Raw genomic sequence first — 27,488 nt, forward strand, 5'->3', positions numbered from 1 at the left:
GTGCCCAGGGTCCTAGTGCCCCGGCGGCGGAATCAACTACCAGCGGAACAGTGAAAGAAAGTGTAACTTTTTACTTGTGGGGGGGAGAAAGAATCTAACTTTAGACTGGGGGGGGGAGAAAGAATCTAACTTTAGACTGGGGGGGGGGGGGAAAGAATCTAACTTTAGACTGGGGGGGGGGGGGAGAAAGAATCTAACTTTAGACTGGGGGGGGGGGAGAAAGAATCTAACTTTAGACTTGTGGGGGGAAGAAAGAATCTAACTTTAGACTGGGGGGGGGGAGAAAGAATCTAACTTTAGACTTGTGGGGGGGGGAGAAAGAATCTAACTTTAGACTGGGGGGGGGGAGAAAGAATCTAACTTTAGACTGGGGGGGGGGAGAAAGAATCTAACTTTAGACTGGGGGGGGGAGAAAGAATCTAACTTTAGACTTGTGGGGGGGAGAAAGAATCTAACTTTAGACTGGGGGGGGGAGAAATAATCTAACTTTAGACTTGGGGGGGGAGAAAGAATCTAACTTTAGACTTGGGTGGGGGGGGGAGAAAGAATCTAACTTTAGACTTGGGTGGGGGGGGGAAAGAATCTAACTTTAGACTTGTGGGGGGAAGAAAGAATCTAACTTTAGACTGGGGGGGGGGAGAAAGAATCTAACTTTAGACTGGGGGGGGGGGAGAAAGAATCTAACTTTAGACTGGGGGGGGGGGGAGAAAGAATCTAACTTTAGACTGGGGGGGGGGAGGGAGAAAGAATCTAACTTTAGACTGGGGGGGGGAGAAAGAATCTAACTTTAGACTTGTGGGGGGAAGAAAGAATCTAACTTTAGACTGGGGGGGGGGGAGAAAGAATCTAACTTTAGACTTGTGGGGGGAAGAAAGAATCTAACTTTAGACTGGGGGGGGGGAGAAAGAATCTAACTTTAGACTGGGGGGGGGGGAGAAAGAATCTAACTTTAGACTGGGGGGGGGAGGGAGAAAGAATCTAACTTTAGACTGGGGGGGGGAGAAAGAATCTAACTTTAGACTTGTGGGGGGGAGAAAGAATCTAACTTTAGACTGGGGGGGGGAGAAATAATCTAACTTTAGACTTGGGGGGGGAGAAAGAATCTAACTTTAGACTTGGGTGGGGGGGGGGAGAAAGAATCTAACTTTAGACTTGGGTGGGGGGGGGAAAGAATCTAACTTTAGACTTGGGTGGGTGGGGGGGGGGAGAAAGAATCTAACTTTAGACTTTGGGGAGAGAGAGAATCTAACTATAGACTCGGGGGGGGGGGGGGAAGAGAGAGAATCTCTAACTATACTAAGGGAGAGAGAAATTGTCTAACTGGAGGAGAAGGGAAAATCCAACATATATCATACTGGGGAAGAGAGAGAATCTAATTTATTTGGAAAGTGTAAAAAAGTGTCAATTTTGCTTGAAAGTAAAGGCTTCAATGACTTCTGTTCAATGAGAAATGTGGACCACTCTCAAGTAAAAATATTCAATTGGAGGAGGGCCAATTTCAATGGGATGAGATTGGATCTGGCCCGGGTAAATTGGAATCAAAGATTGGAAGGTAAAACTGTAATTGAACAATGGGCGGCTTTTAAAGAGGAGATGGTTCGGGCACAGTCTAGAATCATTCCCACGAGGCAGAAAGGTAGGACAACTAAAGCCAGAGCTCCCTGGACGACAAAAGAGATAGTGAGCAAGATGAAATGGAAAAAAGGGGCGTATGACAGATATCAGGTTGATAATACAACACAAGCAGAATATAGAAAGTTCAGAGGGGAAGTGAAAAAGGAAATAAGAGGGGCAAAGAGAGAGTATGAGAATAGACTGGCGGCCAACATAAAAGGAATCTAAAAGTCTTCTACAGGCATGTATACAGTAAACGGGTAGTAAGAGGAGGGTTGGGGCCGATTAGGGACCAAAAAGGAGATCGACTCATGGAGGCAGAGGGGATGGCCGAGGTACTAAATGAGTACTTTGCATCTGTCTTTACCAAGGAAGAAGATGCTGCCAGAGTCTCAGTAAAGGAAGATATAGTTGAGATACTGGATGGGCTAAAAATTGATAAAGAAGAGGTACCAGAAAGGCTGGCTGTATTAAAATAGATGTCACCCGGTCCGGATGGTTTGCATCCTAGGTTGCTGAGGGAAGTAAGGGTGGAAATTGAGGAGGTACTGGCCATAATCTTGCAAGCATTCGTAGATACGGGGGTGGTGCCAGAGGACTGGAGAATTGCAAATGTTACACCCTTGATCAAAAAAGGGTGTAAGGATAAACCCAGCAACTACAGGCCAGTCAGTTTAACCTCGGTGGTGAGGAAACTTCTAGAAACGATAATCCGAGACAGAATTAAGTCACTTGGACGAGTGTGGATTGATTAGGGAAAGCCAGCACGGATTTGTTAAAGGCAAATTGTGTTTAACCAACCTGATAAGAGTTTTTTGGTGAGGTAACAGAGAGGGTAGATTAGGGCAATGCAGTTGATGATGTGTATATGGACTTTCAAAAGGCGTTTGATAAAGTGCCGCACGGTAGGCTTATCATCAAGATTGCGGCCCATGGAATAAAGAGGACAGTAGCAACATGGATACAGAATTGGCTAAGGGACAGGAAACAGAGAGTAGTGGTGACCGGTTGTTTTTCGGACTGGAGGGAGGTGTACAGTGGTGTTCCCCGGGGGTCAGTGCTGGGACCACTGCTTTTCTTGATATATATTAATGACCTGGACTTGGGTGTACAGGGCAAATTTCAAAATTTGCAGATGACACAAAACTTGGAAGGGTAGTAAACAGTGAGGAGGATAGTGATAGACTTCAAGAGGATGTAGACATAATGGTGGCATGGGTGGACACGTGCCAGATGAAATTTAATGCAGAAAAATTTCAGTAGGATGAACGAGGAGAGGCAATACAAACTAGAGGGCACAACTCTAAAAGGGGTACAGGAACAGAGAGATCTGGGGGTTTATGTGCACAAATCGTTGAAGGTGGCAGGGCAGGTTGAGAAAGTGGTTAAAAAAGCATACGGGATCCTGGGCTTTATAAATAGAGGCATAGAGTACAAAAGTATGGAAGTCATAATGAACGTTTATAAAACACTGGTTCAGCCACAACTGGAGTATTGTGTCCAGTTCTGGGCACCGCACTTCAGGAAAGATGTGAAGGCCTTAGAGAGGGTGCAGAAGAGATTTGCTTGGATGATTCCAGGGATGAGGGACTTTAGTTAAGTGGATAGACTGGAGAAGCTGGGGTTCTCCTCGGAACAGAGACGGTTGAGAGGAGATTTGATTGAGGTATTCAAAATCACGAAGGGTCTAGACGGAGTAGATAGAGAGAAACTGTTCCCATTGGCGGAAGGGTCAAGAACCAGAGGACATAGATTTAAGGTGATTGGCAAAAGAACCAAAGGTGACATGCGGAAAAACTTTTTTACACTGAGTGATTAGGATCTGGAATGCACTGCCTGAGGGGGTGGAGGAGGCAGATTCAATCATGGCCTTCAAAAGGGAACTGGATAAGTACTTGAAAGGAAAAAAATTGCAGGGCTACGGGGATAGGGCGGGGGAGTGGGACTAGCTGGATTGCTCTTGCATAGAGCCAGCACGGACTCAATGGGCCGAATGGCCTCCTTCCTTGCTGTAACCTTTCTGTGATTCTAATGTCTGCATTTAGTTTAAATCTTTTCATATAATTTTCCTACATCAGAACTTCGAAAAGGTAAAATAATTCTCAGCAAGTGAGGGTGCCTGAGTAAACTCCAGACTGAGAGACTGGTAAAGGAGTGACTGTCACGGAGCATTTAATGCATCTCATTTAATGCTGACTGTTGGAATCTATACCCCACTTTATATGTCAATATCTTGTATCTACACAAAGTGTGAAGATTTGAAATATTCTTGTTGCAGTTGTCTGTTCTGTGGTTTGTGTGCTATAGGATTGCGGTTTTCCTTATGACTGTCCTGCGTTATTAGATGGAATTAATGAGATGTACATGCATTTATCTCCAAACCAATTTATCAATGTTTTTAACCAATGACTGCTCAATCTGTCATTCTGAGTGTCTCCAATTTGAATCTGTGTTGATTGTCATTTGGGTTTGCTTAACCCTCTTTTGGAGGGGGTGTTAGTGACTGGCCTGTGCGATATGGAACCTTGCATCAGGACGGGTGAGGGAATCATCAGAGAGATCTATTCCCTCTCCCCATAGATCAGCCTTCCAGCAGGTCGATCTGTGATGCTTGCAGTAGAAGTGTCTGTGACTCACTTTCTCCTGACTGTAGTAGAATCACAGAAAGCAGATCTGTTCTGTTTTAAGAGGATTTTTTTTTAAAAATTGAGAAAATGTTGTCTTGCTTGAGGTTGGATCACTTAGAATCACAGAATGATACAGCACAGAAGGAGGCCATTCGGCCCATTGTACCTGTGCCAACTCTTTGAAAGAGCTATCCAATTAGTCCCACTCTCCCCAAAGCCCTGCAAGTTTTTCCTTTACAATATTTACCCAATTCCCTTATGAAAGTTACTGTTGAATCTGCTTCCACCGCCCTTTCAGGCAGTGCATTCCAGATCATAACAACTCACTGCGTAAAAAAAAATCTCAAATCCCCCCCCGGTTCTTTTCCCAATTATCTTCAATCTGTGTCCTCTGGTTACTGCCCCTCCTGCCAGTGGAATCAGGTTTTCCCCACCCAATCCCAGCTCCTCTAGTCTCTCCGCTTTATCCCAGTCTTGTGCACTTCTTATTCTGAAGTGAGGCAGTTGAATAAGGATGGTGGAAAACTCAGATTTGTCACTCCCCTTTAAGGAGGTTTAGGGTTTTTTTTAACTGATCAGTATAAATTTGTGATAATTTCTCAATCGGGTTTTATTTTCTCATTTTTGAAAGTAAAGCAGAAATATGATGAGTCTGTGAGGAGCAAGATGCATCATCCCGTCTGACTTCCTGTTCAAACTCCCCCCTCCCCCCATTAAAGGGGAGTGACTTTTTTTTTGCCTTCCATGTTTGAAACCAGTTTAGGAATGAAAGTGGTGGGGAGAAGGAAGATGAGAGGGTGTCCCACTTGCATCACCATTCCCCTGGTGACAGTTCCTCGTGGTCCAGGCCCTTCGTTTGTCCTGTTCTGAGTTTCTGTGGTTGCGATGCGTCCAGTTGCAGTGGTTCTGGGTTGCAGTTTGCCAACCCCTGTGATTGATGCTGCTCCCTCTGCAGCGCTAAGGGGTGCAGGAAACTCCCTGCTGAAATCTGGCCATCTACAGCCTCTAGGATGTCAAAAAGCTTCAATGACCTTGGTCGTCTTATTAGGTGCTTGAAGTGAGCGTTCGCTCATCTCTGCACTGCTGAACGTTTGAGTAGTTTTTTTTGTCCCTTCACCTGTCACATCCAAACCAGCAGTGGAGTGACCCATAGAGAGACGTGCTATTCCTGACCACCATTCAAGCTGACGACTTTGATGCAATTGTTGCCCGGTGAACAACTTGCATTTATATTGCGTCTTTAACATAGTAAAACATCCCAAAGTGCTTCACAGGAACGATTATCAAACAAAAATTGACAGCGAGCCACGTGAGATATTAGAACACGTGACCAAAAGCTGAGTCAGAGGTGGGTTTTAAGAGTGTCTTAAAGGAGGAGTGAGAGGTTTGGGGCGGGGGTTTACAGAGCTTGGAGCCCAGACAACTGAAGTCACGGCCGCCAATGGTGCAGCGATTAAAATCGGGGATGCGCAAGATGCCAGAATTGGAGGAGCGCAGAGATCTCTGAGGGTTGTAGGGCTGGAGGAGGTTGTAGAGATAGGGAGGGGGTGAGGCCGTGGAGTGATTTGAACACTAGGTTGAGAATTTTAAATTTGAGGTGTTGCTGGACCGGGAGCCAATGTAGGTCAGCGATGGGTGATGGGTGAACGGGACATGGTGCGGGCAGCAGAGTTTTGGATGAGCATGAGTTTATGGAGCGTGGAAAAGGGGAGGCTGGCCAGGAGGGCATTGGAATAGTTGAATCTGGAGGTAACAAAGGCATGGATGAGAGTTTTAGCAGCAGAGGCAGGGGTGGAGACGGGCGATCTTGGTGATGGAGAGGATATGTGGTCGGAAGCTCAGCTCGGTCAAATAGGACGCCAAGGGTGCGAACCTCCTGGTTCAGCCTCAGACAATGGCCAGGGAGAGGGACGGAGTCGGTGAGGTCCGACCGTTGCATGTGCTTTGAGACGGGTGGCAGTGTGAAAAAGCTTTAATGGTTCCACTCACAACAGGTCCTCATAAACCACTGGTGAGACCAGAAGGCTTCTGCATTTAATTATCTTCTGACAATAAGCTCCTCGATGTACAGATCTCTGGCAGGTCAAAGGTCAGTCCTACCTCCCATTGATGAAGAATGCCTGCTTTGTCTAACTGTTTCTCTCTCTTTTGCCCATAGTTTCTTTGAGTGTGAACAAACACTGTCACAGTGATCTGCAGATCATGCCCAATGTTTAATATGGCCCTTCCTGCTTGACTGTTTTTTCTCCTTGTGTCTTGACTTGCCCACGTCTCGGTTTCATGGTGATGGCTTTGTAATCCTTTCAGGATTGGTGGACTTTGAGTGATTTTTGAGCATTCAAAGCTCTGCTGCTCGCACCAAGTCCCACTCACCCATCACCCTCTGTGCTCACTGACCTACACTGGCTCCCAGTCCACACATGCCTCAGATTTAAAATTCTCATCCTTGTGTTTAAATCCCTCCATGGCCTCGCCCCTCCCTATCTCAGTAACCTCCTACAACCCTCCGAGATCTCTGCGTTCCTCCGACTCAGGCCTCTTGTGCATCTCCCACTCCCCAGCATTGGCGGCCGTGCCTTCAGCTACCAAGGCCCCAAGCTCTGGAATTCCCTCCCTGAACCTCTCAGTCTCTCTCTTTCCTCCTTTAAAACCCTTCTAAAAACCCAACTCCTAATATTTCCTTCTTTGGCTCGGTGTCAATATTTGTCTCGTTACGCTTCTGTGACGCTTTGGGATGGTTTTCTATTTTAAAGGCGCTATATAAATGTAAGTTGTATTAATTTTGAAGGAGCTGGTGTGTGTTGCAGTGTGTTACTGGACACTTGGTCTATCATTGTAGAAATGTGCAGTGTGGTCACTGGAGCCGTCGGTGGCTTTACTCAGTAAGAGGCACAGCTAGATACCTCAGTCAGAGCACACCTGCCTCACTACAGCCAACATGGATTCCTCAGCTATCCCAAAAACTCCCTGGAAAGGCAAAATGCCTCATCTTAGAAGGAAAGAAAAGCAGGATAGCTTAGTGCTTGGTTTCAGCCTCGTTCAACAGGGGAGCTGCTGCACCAATACATGGATGGTGTGACTGATGATGCCCGTTGATTGGATCCAGACAATAACCTTCTAGTCTCTGCAGCCCTGCACCTTTTTGATTGGAGGCACATGAGTCGGGGACGGGGGGGGGGGGGGGTAGACTAACTATCGATGTCATTTAAAGGGGCAGCAACTCCAGAGTTAAAAAGAAAACTTCACCATGTTCAGTCACCCAGGGGGGCAATGCTGTGTCTGTTGTACAATTGCCCGTGTGTCACCAGTCAGACAAACCCTATCATTTTTGTTTAAAATGTCTTCGGAAAAACAAGGAGGGTAAAATACTTTCCAGTCTGGATGTTTTGAAGTCAAGCTGGTCGTCTGCTGGTCTTCAAGTGGTCAGCCTGTGATTCTATAACTACAGAACTGTGGCACAGATGTTGTAGAGATGAGCACTGGCTGATTCCAGCAGATTCTGAGCTCAGATAGACTGAATCTATATTTTGCATTAGATTAGGCCTGTCCCTTCGCCGCCTGCCCTGATGGGTGAAGAATTTTAATACCTGGTGGTGTTGCTGGTGTCAGCCGTGGCTCAGTGGGTAGCACTCTCGCCTCGGAGTCAGAAGGTCATTGGTTCAAGTCCCACTCCAGAGACTCGAGCCCGTAATCCAGGCTGACGCTCCCAGCGCAGTACTGAGGGAGTGCTGCACTGTCGGAGGTGCCGTCTTTCAGATGAGACGTTAAACCGAGGCCCCTTCTGCCCCCTCGGGTGACGTAAAAGATCCCGTGGCACTATTCGAAGAAGAGCAGGGGAGTTCGCCCAGTGTCCTGACCAACATTTATCCATTAATCATACCACCAAAAACACATGATCTGGACATTTATCTCACTGTTGTTTGTGGGACCTCACTGTGCACAAATTGGCTGCTGCGAATCCTTCCACTAAAACAGTGGCTTCACCTTAAAAATTCTTCATTGGCTGGGAAGAGTTTTAGGGCGCCCTGAGGTTGTGAAAGGTGCTATATAAATGCAAGTTCTCTCTTCTTTCTTCACAGTGCTGTCTTAATTGTACAGTTCATCATTAAACTCCGGCTTGTGAACCCATAGAGAAGTGGGTGTACTTTAATTGCAGTGTGTGGGAGGAGGTGTGTTAGACATTGCCTTTCTACCGCTGGGATCTGCGTTTGAATTCAGTCCAGGCAGATGGGATGAAGTCATCACTGGCCCACCTCTCACTCAATAACCCTGGAGCCTTCCAGTATCCGGAGGGATTTTGGCCCATCTGGCGAAGCTTTTAGATTATCCAGTGTTTAAGCATGGTGACCCACTGCGCACGAGCTCCAGTATGTAGCTGTAGGGTGTCCTGTTATTGGTACGTAATGGGAGTCCTATAGTGCTCCCTGTAAGCCTACTGCTCGATCACTGCCGCTGCCTTCTATTGAAGACCACACTTGTAATTTGTACCAATTTCTGGGCCCTACAGAATGGCACCAACTGTTGATGCCTCCTGCATCTTGCCCCTCCTACCCCAGTCCATACAGATTCACTGCTTTTGACTTTAAATTGGGAAGAGTTGTGCTCGATTGGCTGTGTGTGCAGATCGCAAGATAGACAGGGATGAGGAAAGCAATTCAGCCCATCCGTTCGAGGGAGGGAGCACACTTCTACAATCCCCTCCCCACCACACCATCCAACTGTTCAACAGTTGAGGTTTTTGCCTTGACCTCCCCAGCTGGAAATCCAGTCCAAGTTTAAATTGAAGAACCTCCTGGTTTCATTCCTGAACTTGCCTTTAGCCAATTTGACCCTGGTGCCCCCTTGTCCGCTTGCCATGGTATCACTTGAAATACGGTTAGGGACTTAACTTTCCGACCATAACAACTTGCATTTATAAAGCACCTTTAATGTGTTTAAGGCGTTTCACAGGAGCGATTATCAAACCACATAAGGAGATATTAGAACAGGTGACCAAAAGCTTGGTCAAAGAGGTAGGTTTTAAGGAACGTCTTAAAGGAGGAGAGAGAGGTAGAGAAGGGAAGAGGTTTAGGGAGGGAATACTAGAGCTTAGGGCCTAGGCAGCTGAAGGCTTGGCCGCCAATGGTGGAACGATTAAAATGGGGGATGTGCAGAGATCTCGGAGGATTGTAGGGCTGGAGGAGGTTACAGAGATAGGGAGGGGCGAGGCCATGGAGGGATTTGAAAACAAGGATGAGAATTTTAAAATCGAGGTGTTCCTGGACGGGGAGCCAATGTAGGTCAGTGAGCACAGGAGGTGATAGGAGAACGGGACTTGGTGCGAGTTAGGATACGGGTAACAGAGATGAGCTCAAATTTATGGAGGATGGGAGCTGGCTCCTTATCGTGTCTCTGAGCTTCTGTTCTCCCCTCCTTTTAGTTGCTTCCTTTCATGGCTGAAGAGCCCAAACCTTTCTGGTCTTTGCTTGTAAAGCAGTTTGCTGGTGCTCAGGATGAGCCTTGTGAATCTTCTCTTGACCATCTCCAGGGTGTGAACAGTTCCCCAGTGGACTGCTCACAGTCACTCCAGATAGCGGACTCGATTATTTTGTCTTTTACTGACTCAAAGATACAGCGCCTTTCATGACCTCAGGATGACCCAAAGTGCTTTACAGCCAATGAAGTAGTTTTGCACTGTTGTAATGTAGGAAACACGGCAGCCGATTCACGCACAGCAAGATCCCACAAACAGCAATGAAATAATTGACCATCTCATCTGTTTTTAGTGATGTTAGTTAGATAAATATTGGCCAGGGCACTGGGGAGAACTCCTCGGCTCGTCTTCAAAATAGTGCCGTGGGATCTTTTACACCTGAGAAGGCAGACGGCCTTGGTTTAATGTCTCATCCAAAAGACGGCACCCCTGACAGTGCAGCCCTCCCTCAGTACTGGATTATGGGCTCAAGTCTTAGGAACGAGACTTGAACCAATGACCTTCTGCCTCCTGGGCGTGAGTAATACCAACTGAGCCATGGCTGCTACAAGACTAATGAATCTGTTCAGTCACTTCTCGACGTTTACCTAGACTCCAGTTATTGGAGTCCACCTGTTTTCTATCTTGGTCCCATTCCAACTGCCGGAGGGAAACTTGCTGGTCTTAGTAATCCTGTTCCTTTATCCCAGTCACTGAGGACCCAGATTTAACAGTTCTGTTCCAATGCACCAGACCTAATGGCAAGTGACTGAAGGGAGTTCCCTCATGAGGTGACTTCAGTTACTCAACACTGTACTTGTTAATCTAATTCCTGAGTATTTTTTCACATTGTGGTTCAATCAGTGTTTGACTGGCCTGTTCCCAAACTTTACACACCCAGTGGGGACTTTCCTGTCTTATACAATAGGACTTCCTTCCTAGCCCACAGACCTGAGCAGTGCGGGAATGGTCCGGGGGTGGGGGGGTGACCTTAAGCGATAGCACTGACAAATTGTAGCCTCCAAATTGAGTGAAAGCTGAAAACAATCGAACAAGTCCACACCCCTTTCTCCACCCCCCCTCCCCCCCTAAAAAAGTTAATGAAAATGGGTCAGCTTCCAAACATTCTGTACAGAGGAACCTGCAGAGTTTGATCTGTTCATATGAATGCTCAGCTATAAAAGAGGCCTCTCGGGTCTGTAGTAGAAACTACTAACAAACAGGTGTTGAGGTGGACGAGGAAGGAGCTCCTCTCTCGGGTAGGGCCAGGTCCTGTTCCTTATATCTACATTTAGTTTTTAACTACAATTTGGCCCACCTTTAATGAACCTGTGAGGGAGGGATTGATAATGTGATAATGACCAGATAATCTGTTTAGGTGATGTTGGTTGAGGGATAAATATTGTCCAGGACACCGGGGAGAACTCCCCTGCTCCTCTTCAAATAGTGCCACGGGATCTTTTACATCCAACTGAGAGGGCAGACAAAGCCTCGACTTAATGCCTCATCCGAAAGACGGCACCTCCGACAGTGCAGCACTCCTGCCTTTACGTGAAGCCCAGTTTATCAGCTAGATTATTCTGTGCAGTGGAGCAGCCCACGGTGGTGACTCAGCCATCCGTTTTGCAGAGGATCCAACTAATAGAGGACATCCTGTTTTGGCCCTTCTGTCACTGTGTTGTAGGGGATTGACCTTGATCTATGGCCTGTAAGGCAGCCTGAAAGGAATTGGCCTGCAGTGTGCCTGAGCCAAATACGAACAGCCAATGATTTTAACCCATAATATCCCATCGTCAAATCTCTGCTACGTATTTGCAAGCGAACCATCTCCCATCAGTCTCGGCACCAATGTGCCATTTGACATTAGCAATGATCAGAGCATCTCACTTGATTCGACCAAAATGTTTCAAACCTCAAATTGTTGGAACAGCGTGTCAATTATCTGGCTTCCATCTTTAATGAAATATTTCATACGTCCAAACTAAGAAAAGTTGAGAAGACACGTAAGCCTTAAAGTGTGTTAGCCCTCTTCCTTTTTCACAAGGCTCTCGCTGTGAGAAGCCGACTGTGTACATGTAAATTGGGCAGGTTCTCACTGGGAAAGAAAAGGTTGAGAGATGATGTGATTGCTGCTTTTAGGATTCTAAAGGCACTGGATAATGTAGACCATGACGAGCTGATTCACCTTGTCCAGAACAGTAGAACCAGAGGACACGGCCTGCGCTTGGAGGGGGTAAATTCAAAACCAATCTGTGGGAATGTTGTTTCAGTGAGTGAGCAGATAGTGAACAGACTCCCTGGGGAGATGGGGAAGCTGATAATATTGATTCATTAAAATGCAAATTACATAGATATCTTTCAGAAAATAACATTTTGGGATAATTTAAGACGTGACCTGTGGTGAGTGTATGAGGCTTGGGAGGAACAGGTGACTTTAGATCTCTGGTTCCCAGAGCTCTCCACCACTGGGGGTTTCCTCACCTCATGTCTGGGTCTGTTGTAGGCTCATTGATAGAATTATATAGAATTTACAGTGCAGAAACAGGCCATTCGGCCCAACTGGTCAATGCCGGTGATAATGGTCCACACGAGCCTCCTCCCACCTCTTCATCTAACTCTATCAGCATATCCTTCAATTCCTTTCTCCCTCATATGTTTATCTAGCTTCCCCTTAAATGCCTCTATGCTATTTGCCTCAACTACTCCTTGTGGTAGCGAGTTCCACATTGTAACCACACTCTGGTTAAAGAAGTTTCTCCTGAATTCCTTATTGGATTTTTTGGTGACTATCTTATATTTATGGCCAGTAGTTTTGGACTCCCTCACATAGAGACTGATTGCAATGACTAGTCAACACTCCACTATCGTTGTATCAGCGACTACCAGGATGGTAGAAGGCGGACTAGATGGACCTTGGTCTTTCCTCGTCTAGCGATTCCCATGTTTCTACAACAGTGAGTAAGGAGATTGAACTGTCTTCCAGTCTGAGGGATTTACACAGTTTGTTGGTTGAACGTCCCCTCCTCCTGATTCAAGTCAAATGGAAGCTCGTAGGCATTAACGGGCTTTGCACCACAGCCTTTGTGGTGAAGTTGCTGCTGTGGTGATATTTTTCTGCTGATTCTTGGAAGAGGGTTTTAAAATCCCTCTGAAATGGGAGGAAAAATAGGCTGATTTTGTTTTCCAAATTCCTTGGTGTGAAAGGTCATAATACATCTGGGTTTCTAGTTGACTTTTTGGCCCAAGTTCTATGAATCACTTTTTTTATTTCAGAAAGGCCTTTATCTTTATTTTTTTAAAAAGTATTTAGGGAGAAAGTGTCTGCAGAGCCGTTGGCTGAATTCACTTGTGACGGTCGAGCTCCTCGAAGCCAGGTTGAAATACAAACTGGGAAGAGCAGATGTTTTTACAAATTAAGTCTTTGAACAGACTTCCAGCCTTTCGGTGAATTGCCACCACACTTTGGAAAAGTCCATGTTAAATGAAATATTTTTTGAAAAAGTTTGCTACAGCACTCGATTTCCTGAAGATCTAAATGAGACCAGTCAATCGACCAGTGATATGGGTTTGTTCATTCAATGAGTGAACTAGGTGAATACTTCAAAGCTTAAGATGACTAATCTGACCAAAGCCTCTAGGCCCAGTGTCCATCGTTGACTCCGGGAGTCAGCCAGTTGGTGCCAAAGAGCATGTAAGAAGTTAATCATTTAGCTCAATCCAGATCTTGTGAAGTTAATGAGGTGTTCGTTAGCTCTCCAGTCAAGCCTCTGTAATTCAGTAATAATGTTTGATCTTGATATCAGGCTGACAAATAGGGTGGGTGTGGGAGTATTTTCATAACCGAGACACTATAACAACGGTGATGCCAATTTGAACTCCTCAAACTCTGGCTATGTCCACACATTCCCTCACATGGAGAACCTTGGGTTCCTGACCGCCACATGTAGACGTTCTATTACCCTGAGTTGTCTCGTGCAGAGGCCTAGGGGCCTGGGCTTTGCTTTCACGACATGCCCGAATTTCAAGCCAAATGCTGCTGCCCGTTGCCAACAACAGGCCCACAGCGAAGATTTCCCTTTCTTTTTCTCTTTTCGTCCCCCTCCTCTCAAAAAAAAAAGAACCTCATAATGCTGATTCTGCTGATCTTATGGGCCAGACGTTTGAATGCAAATTCCAGTCGTGACAGGGGGTTTAAATTGGGCCATCCTGGGAGTTGAATGTTCTGAGAACCCAGCTGACACGACATCCATTTGCATTCCAGGGTTCGGAGTCTGGAACATATCGGATGTTGTACTGTCAAAATACCCTTTGTATCAAAACTCTAAATTGCAGTGTTACAGAGCGTTAAATTCCTAGGGAAATGCTCTTAATATGAAGACCATTTAATGTAAAACAGAAATTTGACCTAACAAATGTGCAGTTCAGCCCTTCTCAGGGCTGTTCGAGTTCTACGTTCTGACCAGCTCCATCTTAAATCATTTTTTAAAAAAAAACCTGAGGGCGACAGAATCAAAAGTGAACGTGCTCTGTTGCCTGGGAAACGAAAGAGGCCTTTCCTGGGGAGGAGAAACCCCATTAATCTCTGCACTGTGCTATTTATAGGGTTGTGTGAGGGGGGGTGGGGAGAAATGTCAAGTTTTGATTTGTGTTTTGTTCAGGGAGTGGAAATACTTGACGGATCTCAAAGGATCTGAAATTTAGGAAGTCTGCGAGTGTGTAGGAACGTTGGCATCAGAGGATTGTATGGCTTCTTTCCCCCTCTCTTTCCTCCCTTACCCTGTGGGTGCCAGATTAGTGTGAGCCCGTATATCTGATTCTCACAGCCCTGAGCGATGAATCGCCCTTCTTGAGCAGAGTTTTACTATATAAGGAATAAGTAAAGTCCTGTCAGAGGGAGGAAGGGGTGGGGTTTTGGTGTCAAGAACTGACCCCAATCTCTCAGGAATTCTGCCGGTTGCTCTTAAACTGGGAACGTTGACTAATCCTGTTAAGGTAATAATACCCTTCCGCCAAAGCACAGTAGCTAATTGGCAGTGACCGTTTTGAAGGGAATGTCACTTTAATGCAATTTGTGTTTGGTGTGGATGGGAGTGGGTCATTTCCTGGCTCCCGTTTTCATGTGTGTAACAGAGAGTAGTTCTCACAGGGAGCGACTTCCTGCCTTGTTGGAGTTGCAGGCTGGTGCTCTGCAGCGCAGTGTGACCCTCCTTTGTGAGCTGCAGTCCAGTTCTCGAAGTACCTGGGTGAGGGGATGGAGACTACGTCTAGTCATTGCCAGTTTGTACCCAGTGCAACAATGTGAGCCTAAACGCACAAAACAGATTGCCGGTCAATCTGCGGGAGTTCTGGTTATAATTTGAGTTTCTGAGCTCTCGTTTCTCCACATTCTCCTGCAGATCCCTCTATTAGGAACAGGAGGAAGCCATTCAGCCCCTCGAGCCTGTTCTGCCACTCAATCAGATCATGGCTGATCTGTACCTTAACTCCATTTACTCACCTTGGTTTCATATCCCTTAATACCCTTGCCTAACAAAAATCAGTTTTAAAATTTTCAATTAACCCTCAGCCTCCACAGCTTTTTGGGGGAGTGTGTTCCAGATTCCACCACCCTTTGTGTGAAGAAGTGCTTCTTGGTTTCACTCTTGCCTCTTGAGTCAGGAGGTCGCTTGTTCAAGTCCCACTCCAGAGACTTGCGCACTAAATCCAGGCTGACACTTAACTGAGGGAGTGCTGCACTGTCGGAGGCGCCACCTTTCGAATGAGACGTTAAACCGAGGCCATGTCTGCATTCAGGTGGATGTAAAAATCCTGTGGCATATTCGAAGAAGAACAGCAGAGCTCTCCCCAGTGTCCTGGCCAATATTTATCCCTCAACCAACATCACTAAAACAGATTATCTGGTCATTAACACATTGCTGTTTGTGGGACCTTGCTGTGAGCAAATTGGCTGCCATGTTTCCTACATTACAACAGTGACTACACTTCAAAAGTACTTCATTGGCTGTAAAGCACTTTGACATCAAGGTTGTGAAAGGCGCTATATAAATGCAAGTTCTTTCACCCCTGAATGGCCTCGATCTAATGTTAAGATTATGCTCTGGACTCCCCCACTGCCTTTACATTTTATGTTTCCAACTCTGGCTTTAGATTTGGATTTTCGAAAGGCCTTCGATAAGGTAGACTCATGACTAAGGCCACAGAACATGTGAAGTCAGGGTACAAGCAGCAGAATGGATAGCAAACCGGCTACAAAACAGAAAACGGAGAGTAGTGGTTAAAGATAGTTACTCAAACTGGGAAAGGTGGGAAGTGGTGTCCACGGGGATCGGTGCGAAATAATTTCAAGTTCTTTCTTTCACCCTTGCGGAGCAGGCTCGAGGGGCCGATTGGCCTACTCCTGCTCCTATTTCTTATGTTCTTGAACGGCCTAGTTCTAATTTTAGGATCATACTCTGGACTCCCCCACTGTTGTTCACTGTTTACATAAACGATTTGGACTCGGGAATTGGAAGTACAAATTCAAAATTTGCAGTTGACACCAAACTGGGGGTATAGTTAATACTGAGGAAGAATGCGTCAAAATGTAAGAAGACATTAATAAACTTGCAGAATGGGCTAGCAACTGGCAAATGAATTTCAATATAGATAAGTGTGAGGTGGTGCATTTTGATAGGAAGAATATGGAGGCCACATACTGCTGGGAAAGTAAGAGTCCAAATGGGATAGAGGAGCAGAGGGATCGCAGGGTACAGATACACAAATCACAAAGTAACGATGCAAGTTAACAAGGCCATTTTTAAAAATTTCAAAATATACTTTATTTCATAGAATTTAAAGATACACACAGTACACTTCCAACAATACAATTCAAACAAATACAATACAGATTGTACACAATGCGATCCCAATATTACAATTCAAGCACAGTACATTTTTTTATAATATATTCTGTACAATACAAGGTGGGGTGGCCTTACACGGTGGCCTTTCCCCATAGAGCCTTTGCGTAGGCCGCACCTCACTTCAGTGCGTCCCGCAGTACGTACTCCTGGACCTTGGAGTGTAAGTTAACAAGGCCGTGAAAAATGCAAACACATCACTCGGGGACACACATGAAAAGGAGAGCCAGGAAAATAACCCACTCCCATCCACACCAAACACAATCACTGAGGCGAATAGCATCGATACATTTTGGGGGAAGCTGGATAAACACATGGGGGAGAAAGGAATAAAAGGATATGCCGATAGGGTGAGATGAAGTAGGGAGGGAGGAGACTTGTGTGGAGCATAAACATTGGCATAGTTGGGCCGAATGGCCTGTTTCTGTGCTGTAGATTCTGTGCGATTCCTTCTCTCCCTCCTTCCTTCCCTGTCTCTCCAGGGTTCATCTTGATGCTGCCTCTGCAGGGCGTATGAGCAGGGGGCTAAAGTCAGAAGTTTTTTCTCGTGTTGACACAGGCTCACTTCCTCCTTGGCGCTCGTGCAGCGTTTAAAATTTTTTTAAAATGCAGGAATTGATGGCCTTTCTGACCAAGACCCACCCCGGGAGCTATCCCCCGGACCCCGGGAGCTATCCCCCGGACCCCGGGAGCTGCGTTGAGTGATGACCTGCCTGTGGCTATTGTCTCCTTGCTCGTGCCGTGCCCCTTGGCTCTCTGGGTAATGATATTATGGTTCCTTCTCTCACGAGGAGGACTGTGGCCATCTTTAAACATCGACCTTGCTTTTAATTGGAGGGTAAAGTGGTTTGAACGTCCCCCGAGGCTCCTGTTGCTGCATCCAATAAGATGGAGTGACTCCTGGAGCCTCGGGGGACGTTCAAACCACTTTACCCTCCAATTAAAAGCAAAGTTGATGTTTAAAGATGGCCACAGTCCTCCTCGTGAGAGAAGGAACCATAATATCATTACCCACCTTGCATGTGGGCTCTTTCTCTGCATCAGCTGACGACAGCCCAGCTGTGTGAGGAGGTCATCCCCAAGGACCCAACATCCTCCCTTTGATGAGAGTCCCGCGTGCAGATAGCGCTGGAGAGACGCTGTATCCAGATCTCCCTGTAACACAAAGCAGGCGGTGGGTGGGAGAAGCGAGGGTGTTTTTGGGGGCGGGGGGGTGGGTGGGTGAAGGATTGAGAGTTTACAGTGTGGGTTTGTGCTCCCTGCATGGTTTCCAGATTGAGTGGTGATACATGCCAGGAGAGCGAAGTAGTGGGGCCCAGTCCCATCCATCTCCCGAGCAGGACTGAGGGGCTTCTATGTCTGTATGGTGTGTGGTTACAGAATGGTGTCACCACAAGTATACAGTTCATGGTTCCCTATACCCCAAAGAGCCAGAGAATGGGAGACTAACTTACAGAGAAAGTGGAATTGTGCATCTGTGTGTTTGATTTACTGTCTCCTTCTGTTTATATTTAAACATTCCTGGCTGTAATTCTTCATGTCACTCCCCCTTTTTTTTTCTTCCTTCCCAAAAACAGTCTCCCAGATGCCAATAAATCCAGCTGAAAATGCCAGCAAATCCTTTTCTATTTTTGCTAACGCACAAGATGGAGTGACTGGCACTGAAACATGTCGTCTTGGCACTTGCCCCATCCAGACAAGAAAAGGGTGTTTCTTTTTGTGACAAGCTGGGGTCGAGCTGACCTCGGGGAGGTCTGATTCAGAAATGGGTCTTGTGAAGGGATTTTTTTTTTAAAAAGAGAAACAGACTGCAGAATATAACCATCCCTGGACTAAATGCATTCTCTCGTATCCAGTGCTCGCGTGGAAACAAAAAAGATCTTCAAATTTTCCCCACCCACACCCCTTCCTCTCAACTCCCTGTCGGCAGAGTTGTAGAACCCAGTCCCTGGGGAGAGGAGTGATTGTTTCAGGGTGTTGGGGATTCCAATGGTTGGTTGGAGGGTCACACTGCTGACTTGGTGGGGCGGGGGGCGTTGGTGAGGCAGAGTGAATGGCGGGTGCGAGTTTATTCAAAGCACCTTTGTGTCGCTCCCCACCTGCCGACCACTCTGTTCCATCCCAACTCTTGTGCTGTTTTCAACCCTTTTCCTGCCGGGGGAGCTGGCCTCTGGTACCGGGGACCTCGCTGAGTCCCTGGCGGGTGATTGGACCGTGTACTGACGGGAGATGGGTCTTGTCAAAACATTGAACCTTGAACTGAAATTCCAGTGGATGCAAAATCCTAGGAATAACTTAAACAATTGGATGCAGCAATAGGAGGCATGTAGGGTTTTTCATGCTGGACGAATTAAGATGGGCAGAATGGCCTTATGCGTCCATTTTCATTCTGTGACCCTGTTTGAGTCCTATTCAGAGAACGTGTGATGAGTGAACTGTAGAGTTGAGGGGGTGGGATGGAGAGGTGAGGGAGGATATTTGGCCTTGTTGATGGTTTGGGGATTATTTAGACTCGGGCCCTGTGTACTGAGGAACACGCTGACTTGTCATTCCATAACAGGCTGCCCTGCTCCGATAACGGAGTTGATTTAAGGTTTAGGAGTTGGGACGCTCCCAGAGAGTAAACATGTTTCTGCCCAGTCACTGAGTTCCAGGCACTCTCATCCTGATTGGTGAAGCAGTGCAGAGTGTTGAGTTGAAAACCGATCTGTATTTGTGTGAGGCAGTGAGTCTGCGGTGGGAGGGGCAGAGGGAGGGGCGTGTCTCCCTCCCACGTTTCTTGCGTGACATCAATCACATCTCTTCACGTTCCTGTGGGTTCTGGCAAATGAAGAGCAGGTCTCCATTTCAACCCACCACATGGCACATGGGCAATTCGTGGGACTCTTACAGCAGCACTGCCTCTGCAGGGTGCAGTGTTCTTGACATCATTGTGATATATATTGTCTGGCAGGGAGATTCTGAACCCTTTCACCAAATCAGTGACGAGAAGAGTGTAAAGCCCCATTGTCAGGGAGGAGGTGGAGAGAGCACGGTGGGGGGGGAAGAGAGCTTGGCACTGCGTTAAACTTTGGTAATTGGGACCTTGCACTGTACTGACTGCTTTAACCAAAGCTTGCACTGTACTGACTGCTTTAACCAAAGCCTGCGTGCTCTCTCTCTCTGCCTCTCTCTCTCTCTCTCTCTCTGCCTGTCTGCCTGTCTCTCTCTCTCTGCCTCTCTCTCTCTCTCTCTCTGCCCCTCTCTCTCTCTCTCTCTCTCTCTCTGCCTCTCTCTCTCTCTCTCTCTCTCTCTCTCTGCCTCTCTCTCTCTCTCTCTGCCTCTCTCTGCCTCTCTCTCTCTCTCTCTCTCTCTGCCTCTCTCTCTCTCTCTCTCTCTCTGCCTCTCTCTCTCTCTCTCTCTCTCTCTGCCTCTCTCTCTCTCTCTCTCTCTCTCTGCCTCTCTCTCTCTCTCTCTCTCTGCCTGTCTCTCTGCCCCTCAGCCAGTGAAACCAGTGTCCCTTTTTAAATCAGGTTAAGGGGCCTCTCCCAATCCTACTGAGTTCTGCCAAGTTGTGTTTTGAAAACCCTTCACAGTTTGTTTGGCTGAGAATGTTTCTGTATTTGAATTTTAATCAGCAGTAAAGGAAAAAGCTTGTATAAGAAACAAAAAAACTAGAAAATCATCAGAGACCTAGTTTTTGGTCCTCGTCCTTTCAGTGTCGGGGTGTTGCTGTTCTCAAATGAAATAATAAGCTCCAATACAGGAAGGATCTGTGGGAAGCAGTGAGTGCGGAAACTGTCTGGTTATAAACTGGAATCTGGTCCTCTTCGGTCTCACAAACTCCTGTTGTGATGGGTAGTTGTTTAACGATGCAACAATCCATTGAATGTCTCTGCCAGTGGGAGTAGGGAGGTGATCAGTGTACTCCCACACTCAGTGATCTGTTAACATGGACTGAAACAGGGGGCTCCTTATCCTGCAGTGGGGTCTGTCTGTAATGTACCCCATGGACGTGTTTTTGGTGCAATGACTGTCCAGTGGATTGTGTTTAGAAGTATCTTTCTCTTCTCACTGAACCTCCTGCTTCTGAAAGAGGAAAGTCCTTTTATTTTTAAAGGCCAAAAATGGATTTTCAGTGACTTGTAGAATACTGTACAATAAATTCATCCCTTGGTTTAAAATAAACTTTGCGTTTGCAGTCAGGGAGGTCTCCCTTGTCGGTCAATATTGGTGAATGGAACACTCGAATGCTGCTCCCAGGTTGGGTATAGTATCGGATTTGGTTATTCCCTGGCCCAAGGGTTAAAGGAGGGGAAGTGTGGTGGGAGCTTTGCTCTTCATCTTACCCATGTTGGTGACCTGAGAGTGCTTGATGGGAAGTCTCGATCCGACGTACGACCCAGGGGTACATTTATTGCTGACACTGGGGGGGTTCTCTTTCCCAACACTTGACATCGCTTAACTTGAACAAAGATTTTTCACTAAAAATGTAATTAAAGCCAGGATGTTTTATTCTTTTGAACTTTGCCCTCAATTCCCAGTCTCTGACTCACTCTCCTGCCATTAGAAGCGGGTCTAGTGAGTGTCTGTCTAGTTTTGTGCTTCATGGATGCCAGTACGGTCACCAGTTCCTTGTGTTTGCCCAGACAGTGACCGGTTGTTTGACTGTAGACAATCACAGCCTGATCCTGTCCTCATCTAACACCACATCTTGGCATTAACCAGCAGGCAATCCTGTCTAATTTAACCCCCTGCCCCACCCTTCCTTCCCCCCCCGCAGGCCCCCCCCCCCAACCCAAGGGCCATTTGTAAACACCTTCATTTCTGCCTTGTCTTAAGTTCTATCAAACTTATAAATGACTGAACCTGGTGCACTGCGGCTGCAGTACATCCGATCTTCAGGATGCACTGCAGCAAGTTACCATGGTTACCTCAACAGCCCATCAAGAAGGACAAAGCAACAACGTTGTGGGAACACCCAACTCCAGCTCTCCGAGTCGCGCACGATCCTGGCTTGGGCTAATGCGGCTGTTCCTTAAACGTTGCTGGGTCAAAATCTTGGCATTCCCTACCTGATGATGTTGTGGGAGTACTGTCAGCACAAGGGATGCAGCAGGTCAAGGAGAAGGCCCACTGTCACCAGGGCAACGAGGGCTGGGCAATAGACGTGGCCTTGCCAGTTTCACCCCCAACCTCAGAACAAATCTAAGGAAAAAGCACCGAGCCATGGCTAGCCCTGGTCTTCTGATTTCTAATTTTGTGCCCTGTTCAGTAAGTTACTGCAGCAGTGGTTCCAGTGAAGTTCTAAAGTAGCGAGAGTGTTTCAGGGAGCAGTTTGTTGACTGACTTCGTCACATTCTTGCACCTCGGCGGAGACCATTTGAGGCCGCCTGCTCTTGAGCCTTGTCTTGTCTCTCGTTGAAGTTGAGGTTTAGTTTGTGCCAGCTCCAGTTGAAAAGGGATGTGATTTTTTGAGTTGAGCTGCTTTTATAAACCTTGGGGCCGGATGACAGAGTTACTTTCTCTTTATAAAAATGTGTTTGCGTTCAGAGCCCCCAAGAGCTAGACAGATTCACTTCAGCTGACTTTGTGTCCCTCTTGAAAATTTTTCCTCCATTCCAATTAATTTTCTTTTCCTCACCTTTCTAATCTCCCTCAACCAACACCACCAAAAAAACAGATTATCTGGACGTTTATCTCCTTAATGTGCGGGATCTTGCTGTGCGCAAATTGGCTGCATAATTTCCCTCGATTACAACAATGACTGCACCTCATTAGTACCTCGTTGGCTGTAAAGCACTTTGGGACGTCCAGAGGTTGTGAAAGGCGCCATAGAAATGCAGGTTCTTTCTTTCTACTTCATTCTGTAAAGTTATCACCTTCCTTGTTGGCATATAGATTCCATCTCCGGTTCTCCCTCAACCAATAAGAGGCTAAGAGCTGGAGATGTGTCATGTGGGATACAGAAAAGGGCAACCAGAATGCTTGGGGCCATGGGGGGTGGGGAGATTGGATTATGAGGAGCGATTATGTAAATTGGGCATGTTGTCACTGGAAAAGAGAAGGTTGAAAGGCGATATGATTGTTTTTAGGATTCTAAAGGCACTGGATAATGTAGACCATGACTAGCTGTTTCACCTTGTCCAGAACAGTAGAACCAGAGGACACGGCCTGCACTTGAAGGGGGTCAATTCAAAACTAATCTGTGGGAACAATATTTCAGTGAGTGAGCGGTCAATCTATGGAACAGACACCCTCGGGAGACGGTGGAAACAGTTAGTATTGATTAATTCAGATGCAAATTAGATAGATTTCTTTCATAAAATAACATTTTAGGATACAGTATCTGAGTAATTTGAGACATGACATTGGGAGGAACAGGTGACTTTGGACCTATGGTTCCCAAAGCTCTCCATGATTGGGGGCTTTCCTCACCTCATGTCTGGGTCTGTTGTAGACCCATTGATAGAGATTGATTGCTACGATTAGTCAACAACTCCATTATCAGCGACTACCAAGACACAGGGATCTAGATGGACCTTGGTCTTTATTCATCTATCTGTTCCTATGTTCCTCTCGTGGTCTCTGCGTGCGTGTGGTGGTGAAATTGTTGATGGAGGCTCACCGTAGCTCTGCATGGCCGTACAGCGTGAATGCAGAGGCAAATTCAACCCAATTATCTTGAACTGGTGGCTCCGTGTGTTTGAGACCGTGATATGGGGGACAGGGAAAGTCCTAGTGTGCTCTGTGTAACGGGAAGGGAAGGGCTCTAACATATTCCATGTAACTGGGGGGAGGGGTGGAAGGTCGTAATGTGCCCCATGTGGCTGAAGGGTCTGTTATTTCTTTGAGTGAGTTTGGTGTCTTGCAGTGATAAAAAACCAACACAAATTGTGTGACCTTGTCAGTATTTGGGAAACTTTTTTTTGTTGGTCTGAGATTTCAGTAGAGGCTGGCCCTTTAACTGCTTACTTTGAAAATCTGTATTAGCCCTGATGATTTTTCCACCTAATTGTTTCCTCTCCCGAAGGTGTGGGCTCCTCACTAGGGTACATTTCCTGGGCACTGGTACTGCTAAGCCAGGTCCGCCCTGTCCAAACGTGAAATTCCAGCAGGGATCGCTGGATAGTTGACAGGAGTGGAAATCCTGGATGATCCCCTCCCCCCCCTCCCTCCCTCCTCCCTCCCTCCCTCCTCCCCCAAACCCCCCCCCCCCCCCCTAACCAAGAGGTGGTGAAACTAGTTGTAGCGTCCCATCACCAAACTACCTGAGAGAGCAGCTAACTCATTACAGGTGGAGGGTCAAACCTGGGATCATCTGGTCTGCATAACCCAGCTACTCAACAAACTCACTGAGCCATTGGAAGCAGCCTAGTCTTGAGCATTCAATTGGATTTATTAAGTTCCCCTCCTATATCCTGTAAGGAGACTCCTGTGATTAGAGATGGCACACTGGATCAGAGAGAGAAAATGACCAATTATAGCCTGAAACCCTTGCGTTCTGCAATTGTATCTTCTATTCACTGGCCTTGGGCTTTCACCCGTGGAAAATTTATCCAACTTTCTGAGCCCAGGCGAGGTCCTTTAACCAATCAGTCTTGCTATATATTCTGCGCCACCTACAGTACTAACATTGCGATGATACCACGTGGCAGAAGTAGATTGGATCTAAAATGTGTCTCTTTGCCTTCTCCTCAGGCTGAAGCAGATGTCGCCGCCCTCAACAGACGGATCCAGCTGGTTGAGGAGGAGCTGGACCGGGCACAAGAACGTCTGGCCACTGCCCTGCAGAAGCTGGAGGAGGCCGAGAAGGCAGCGGACGAGAGCGAGAGGTGAGCTTTGCTAAAACTCTGCCGAACTTACTTAACCTGAGGGAGGTCGGTCACCACAGGAAAAAGCTCCAAGAAGAGCGCGTTCTGTGAAACGCTTCCCAATTCCCCGGGGTGATGGAGTGAAGACTCCAGGATATCAGTCATTGTGTTACAACCCAAGTTATTCATCGGTGTGCTGGTTCAAGAGGGAGTGTAGTTTGGCTTTTGGAAAGTCTGCCATTGAATGGCTCGGGTTGAGTGTGCTCTGCTATACTGAGCTGTCTAAAAGCCCAAGAGTCAGACTAATGGCAAAGTGACCTTGGCCATCTCCTGCCTGTTGCAGTGGACTTGGACTCGGCCTGACTTGAAAAGGGTTCAGTGGTGCTTAGAAGGGGATGCTCTAAGTACATGAGGGAGAAAGGAATAGAAGGATATGCTGATAGGGTTAGATGAAGAAGGGTGGATAGAGGCTTGTGTGGAGCATAAACACCAGCATGGACCAGTTGGGCCGAATGGCCTGTTTCTGTGCTGTAGATTCGATGTAATTCTGTGTGAATTGGTTTGGGAGAGGAGCAGCTGAAACTCATTTTATTTTGGGTCTAACGTAGTTCATCAACTTCTAATGGGAGTGAGTGCTCCTGGCACATTCTTCCACTTGACATCTGTTGATATTGGCCCAGAATTTGCTTAAAAAATAACATGAACGACACACGCTGTTATTAATATGCAAATCGGCCAGCAGCTTGTGAGGAGGAAGGGATACCCCGTGAATTGCGAATCGCCACACGTTACTGGACGATTTGCGCCGCTCCGTGTTAGCTTCGTGAACACGACATCTCGCCCTTAACCTCCCCGTGATTTTCATGAAGTTGCTGCATTTGTACATTAATTGCCCATTAAACTCGCCACAGAATGTTACGTCTAGTAATTAACAGTGTAAGTACCCTTTAATGATGTGATAATTGTTATTGGCTGCTAATCAACCTCTCTTGCCCAGAAATTGAACAGTTAACAGTGTGGAGACACCTTCCCTCAGGTTGTGAGTTGTTAGAGATTTTAAAAATGTCAAATTGTAAATTTTTTTTCTTACTTTTCCTTTCTGCCTTTTTTCTCTCTCTTAACCCAATCTTCTTTCCCTCTCTCTCTTTCTCTTTCTGTACCTGATTTGACATTGAATTCACCCTCCTTCAGTCTTTTATTTATTTCTCAATCCTTTAATCTCATTGATTAAGGAGGTACACTGTTTGTCCAGTTGTTCACCAAGGTCCCAGATGCCTCGTTGCCCTTGCTACGTCGTTATCAACTCGCACTTCCAGCAACTTTGTGGGCAAAAATTTTAAAACCTAAATGTGCACAAACTAACTAACAGGGCAGGCTGTGAGGTGCCCCGTTCTACAAAATCAGGGCCACTGAGTACACTTAGATTGGGTATGACATTGGTTTTCAGCACTTCGATGACAGGGCAATGCCTTGTAGTCGACCCCTCGGAATTGACTACTCTTAGTGCCAGGCCAGTGTAGCCACCTTACGTTGGCAGACTGTATTAATGTGACTCTTAACAGATCCCATTTCACCCTTCGCTACATTGGTTGAGATCACATTGATCCAGTTACAGGAAGATCAGAGCTTTAGAGCTCGATATGTCTCCACTCAATGCTGCTTTATCCTGTTTAATCGCTGGGGTGTTTACTCAACAGAGGCATGAAAGTCATTGAGAACCGCGCGATGAAAGATGAAGAGAGGATGGAGCTTCAGGAGCTGCAGCTGAAGGAGGCGAAACACATTGCAGAAGAGGCTGATCGCAAATATGAGGAGGTGAGCATCAACACGTCCAATTAATAATAAATCTTCGCGACGCTCCCCTTTGTTAACCAGCAGCACTCATGGGATCTGAGTGACCGATATCACCACACACCAGGTCAATGACAGACCCTGCTGTTCGATTAGTGCAGAATGTGTTTGAGTAACTCCTCACACGGGGCACCGTGGGTTGACACGGACTCCTCACACGGGGCACCGTGGGTTGACACGGACTCCTCACACGGGGCACCGTGGGTTGACACGGACTCCTCACACGGGGCACCGTGGGTTGACACGGACTCCTCACACGGGGCACCGTGGGTTGACACGGACTCCTCACACGGGGCACCGTGGGTTGACACGGACTCCTCACACGGGGCACCGTGGGTTGACACGGACTCCTCACACGGGGCACCGTGGGTTGACACGGACTCCTCACACGGGGCACCGTGGGTTGACACGGACTCCTCACACGGGGCACCGTGGGTTGACACGGACTCCTCACACGGGGCACCGTGGGTTGACACGGACTCCTCACACGGGGCACCGTGGGTTGACACGGACTCCTCACACGGGGCACCGTGGGTTGACACGGACTCCTCACACGGGGCACCGTGGGTTGACACGGACTCCTCACACGGGGCACCGTGGGTTTAGATGTGGGTGACGTGGCAAAGCTCATAATTATTGCCCATCCCTAGTTGCCCTGAGAAGGAGGTGGGCCTTCTCCTGGCACCATCACATTCTGTGTGATGACTATGCTCCTCTACCTCCTATTGATGGAGCCTCAGTTCTAGTTATACTTGCACTGTGCAGCTGGCCCCAGAATTTTATTTCAACAACCGATAAAACCTCTCTTTTTGAACCAAAAATTATTTCAGTAGAAAATAAAAATAATGCTTTTCTCAGTTCATAAATCTGGAGAGTAATATCAGAACTCTGACTTAATGCTGGAATTCAGTTGTTGATGAGTCAAGCATGTCTATCCCAGTGTGTCTGTGTCCTTTAAGTGGGTTAGTCTTGTATCAAGGGATATGGAGCAAAGGCCAGTAAATGGAGTTGAGGTACAGATCAGCCATGATCTAATTGAATGATGAAACAGGCTTGAGGGGCTGAATGGCCTCCTCCCGTTCCTATCACCTCATCCCATTTTCCCTGCTGGGTCAGCAATCCATCGGCTGTTTTCCTGCTGTTGTTGTACTCTGGAGGCCCCCAATTATTTGTTTCTCCCACTGCTTGTCTTTCCCCCCCCCCCCCCCCCCCTCTCTGAATCTAAAGGGGTGGGAGATTGACCTGTTTCCAA

At 46.9% G+C, this 27,488-nt stretch overlaps 1 protein-coding gene across 4 annotated transcripts in view; it reads left to right on the forward strand.

Annotated features, from left to right (window-relative positions):
* Window positions 1-27,488, forward strand: part of LOC137299337 (tropomyosin alpha-1 chain) — an 82,332-nt gene that overhangs the window by 26,603 nt on the left and 28,241 nt on the right. For all 4 annotated transcript variants that reach the window (XM_067968002.1, XM_067968001.1, XM_067968004.1 and 1 more), the window contains 2 exons: window positions 24,273-24,406; window positions 26,083-26,200. In XM_067968002.1, the coding sequence (XP_067824103.1) occupies window positions 24,273-24,406; window positions 26,083-26,200 (252 nt within the window). The remainder of the gene's footprint in view (window positions 1-24,272; window positions 24,407-26,082; window positions 26,201-27,488) is intronic.

The sequence above is a fragment of the Heptranchias perlo genome, chromosome 29 (genome assembly GCF_035084215.1).
Source record: "Heptranchias perlo isolate sHepPer1 chromosome 29, sHepPer1.hap1, whole genome shotgun sequence".
NCBI classification, from domain to species: domain Eukaryota; kingdom Metazoa; phylum Chordata; class Chondrichthyes; order Hexanchiformes; family Hexanchidae; genus Heptranchias; species Heptranchias perlo.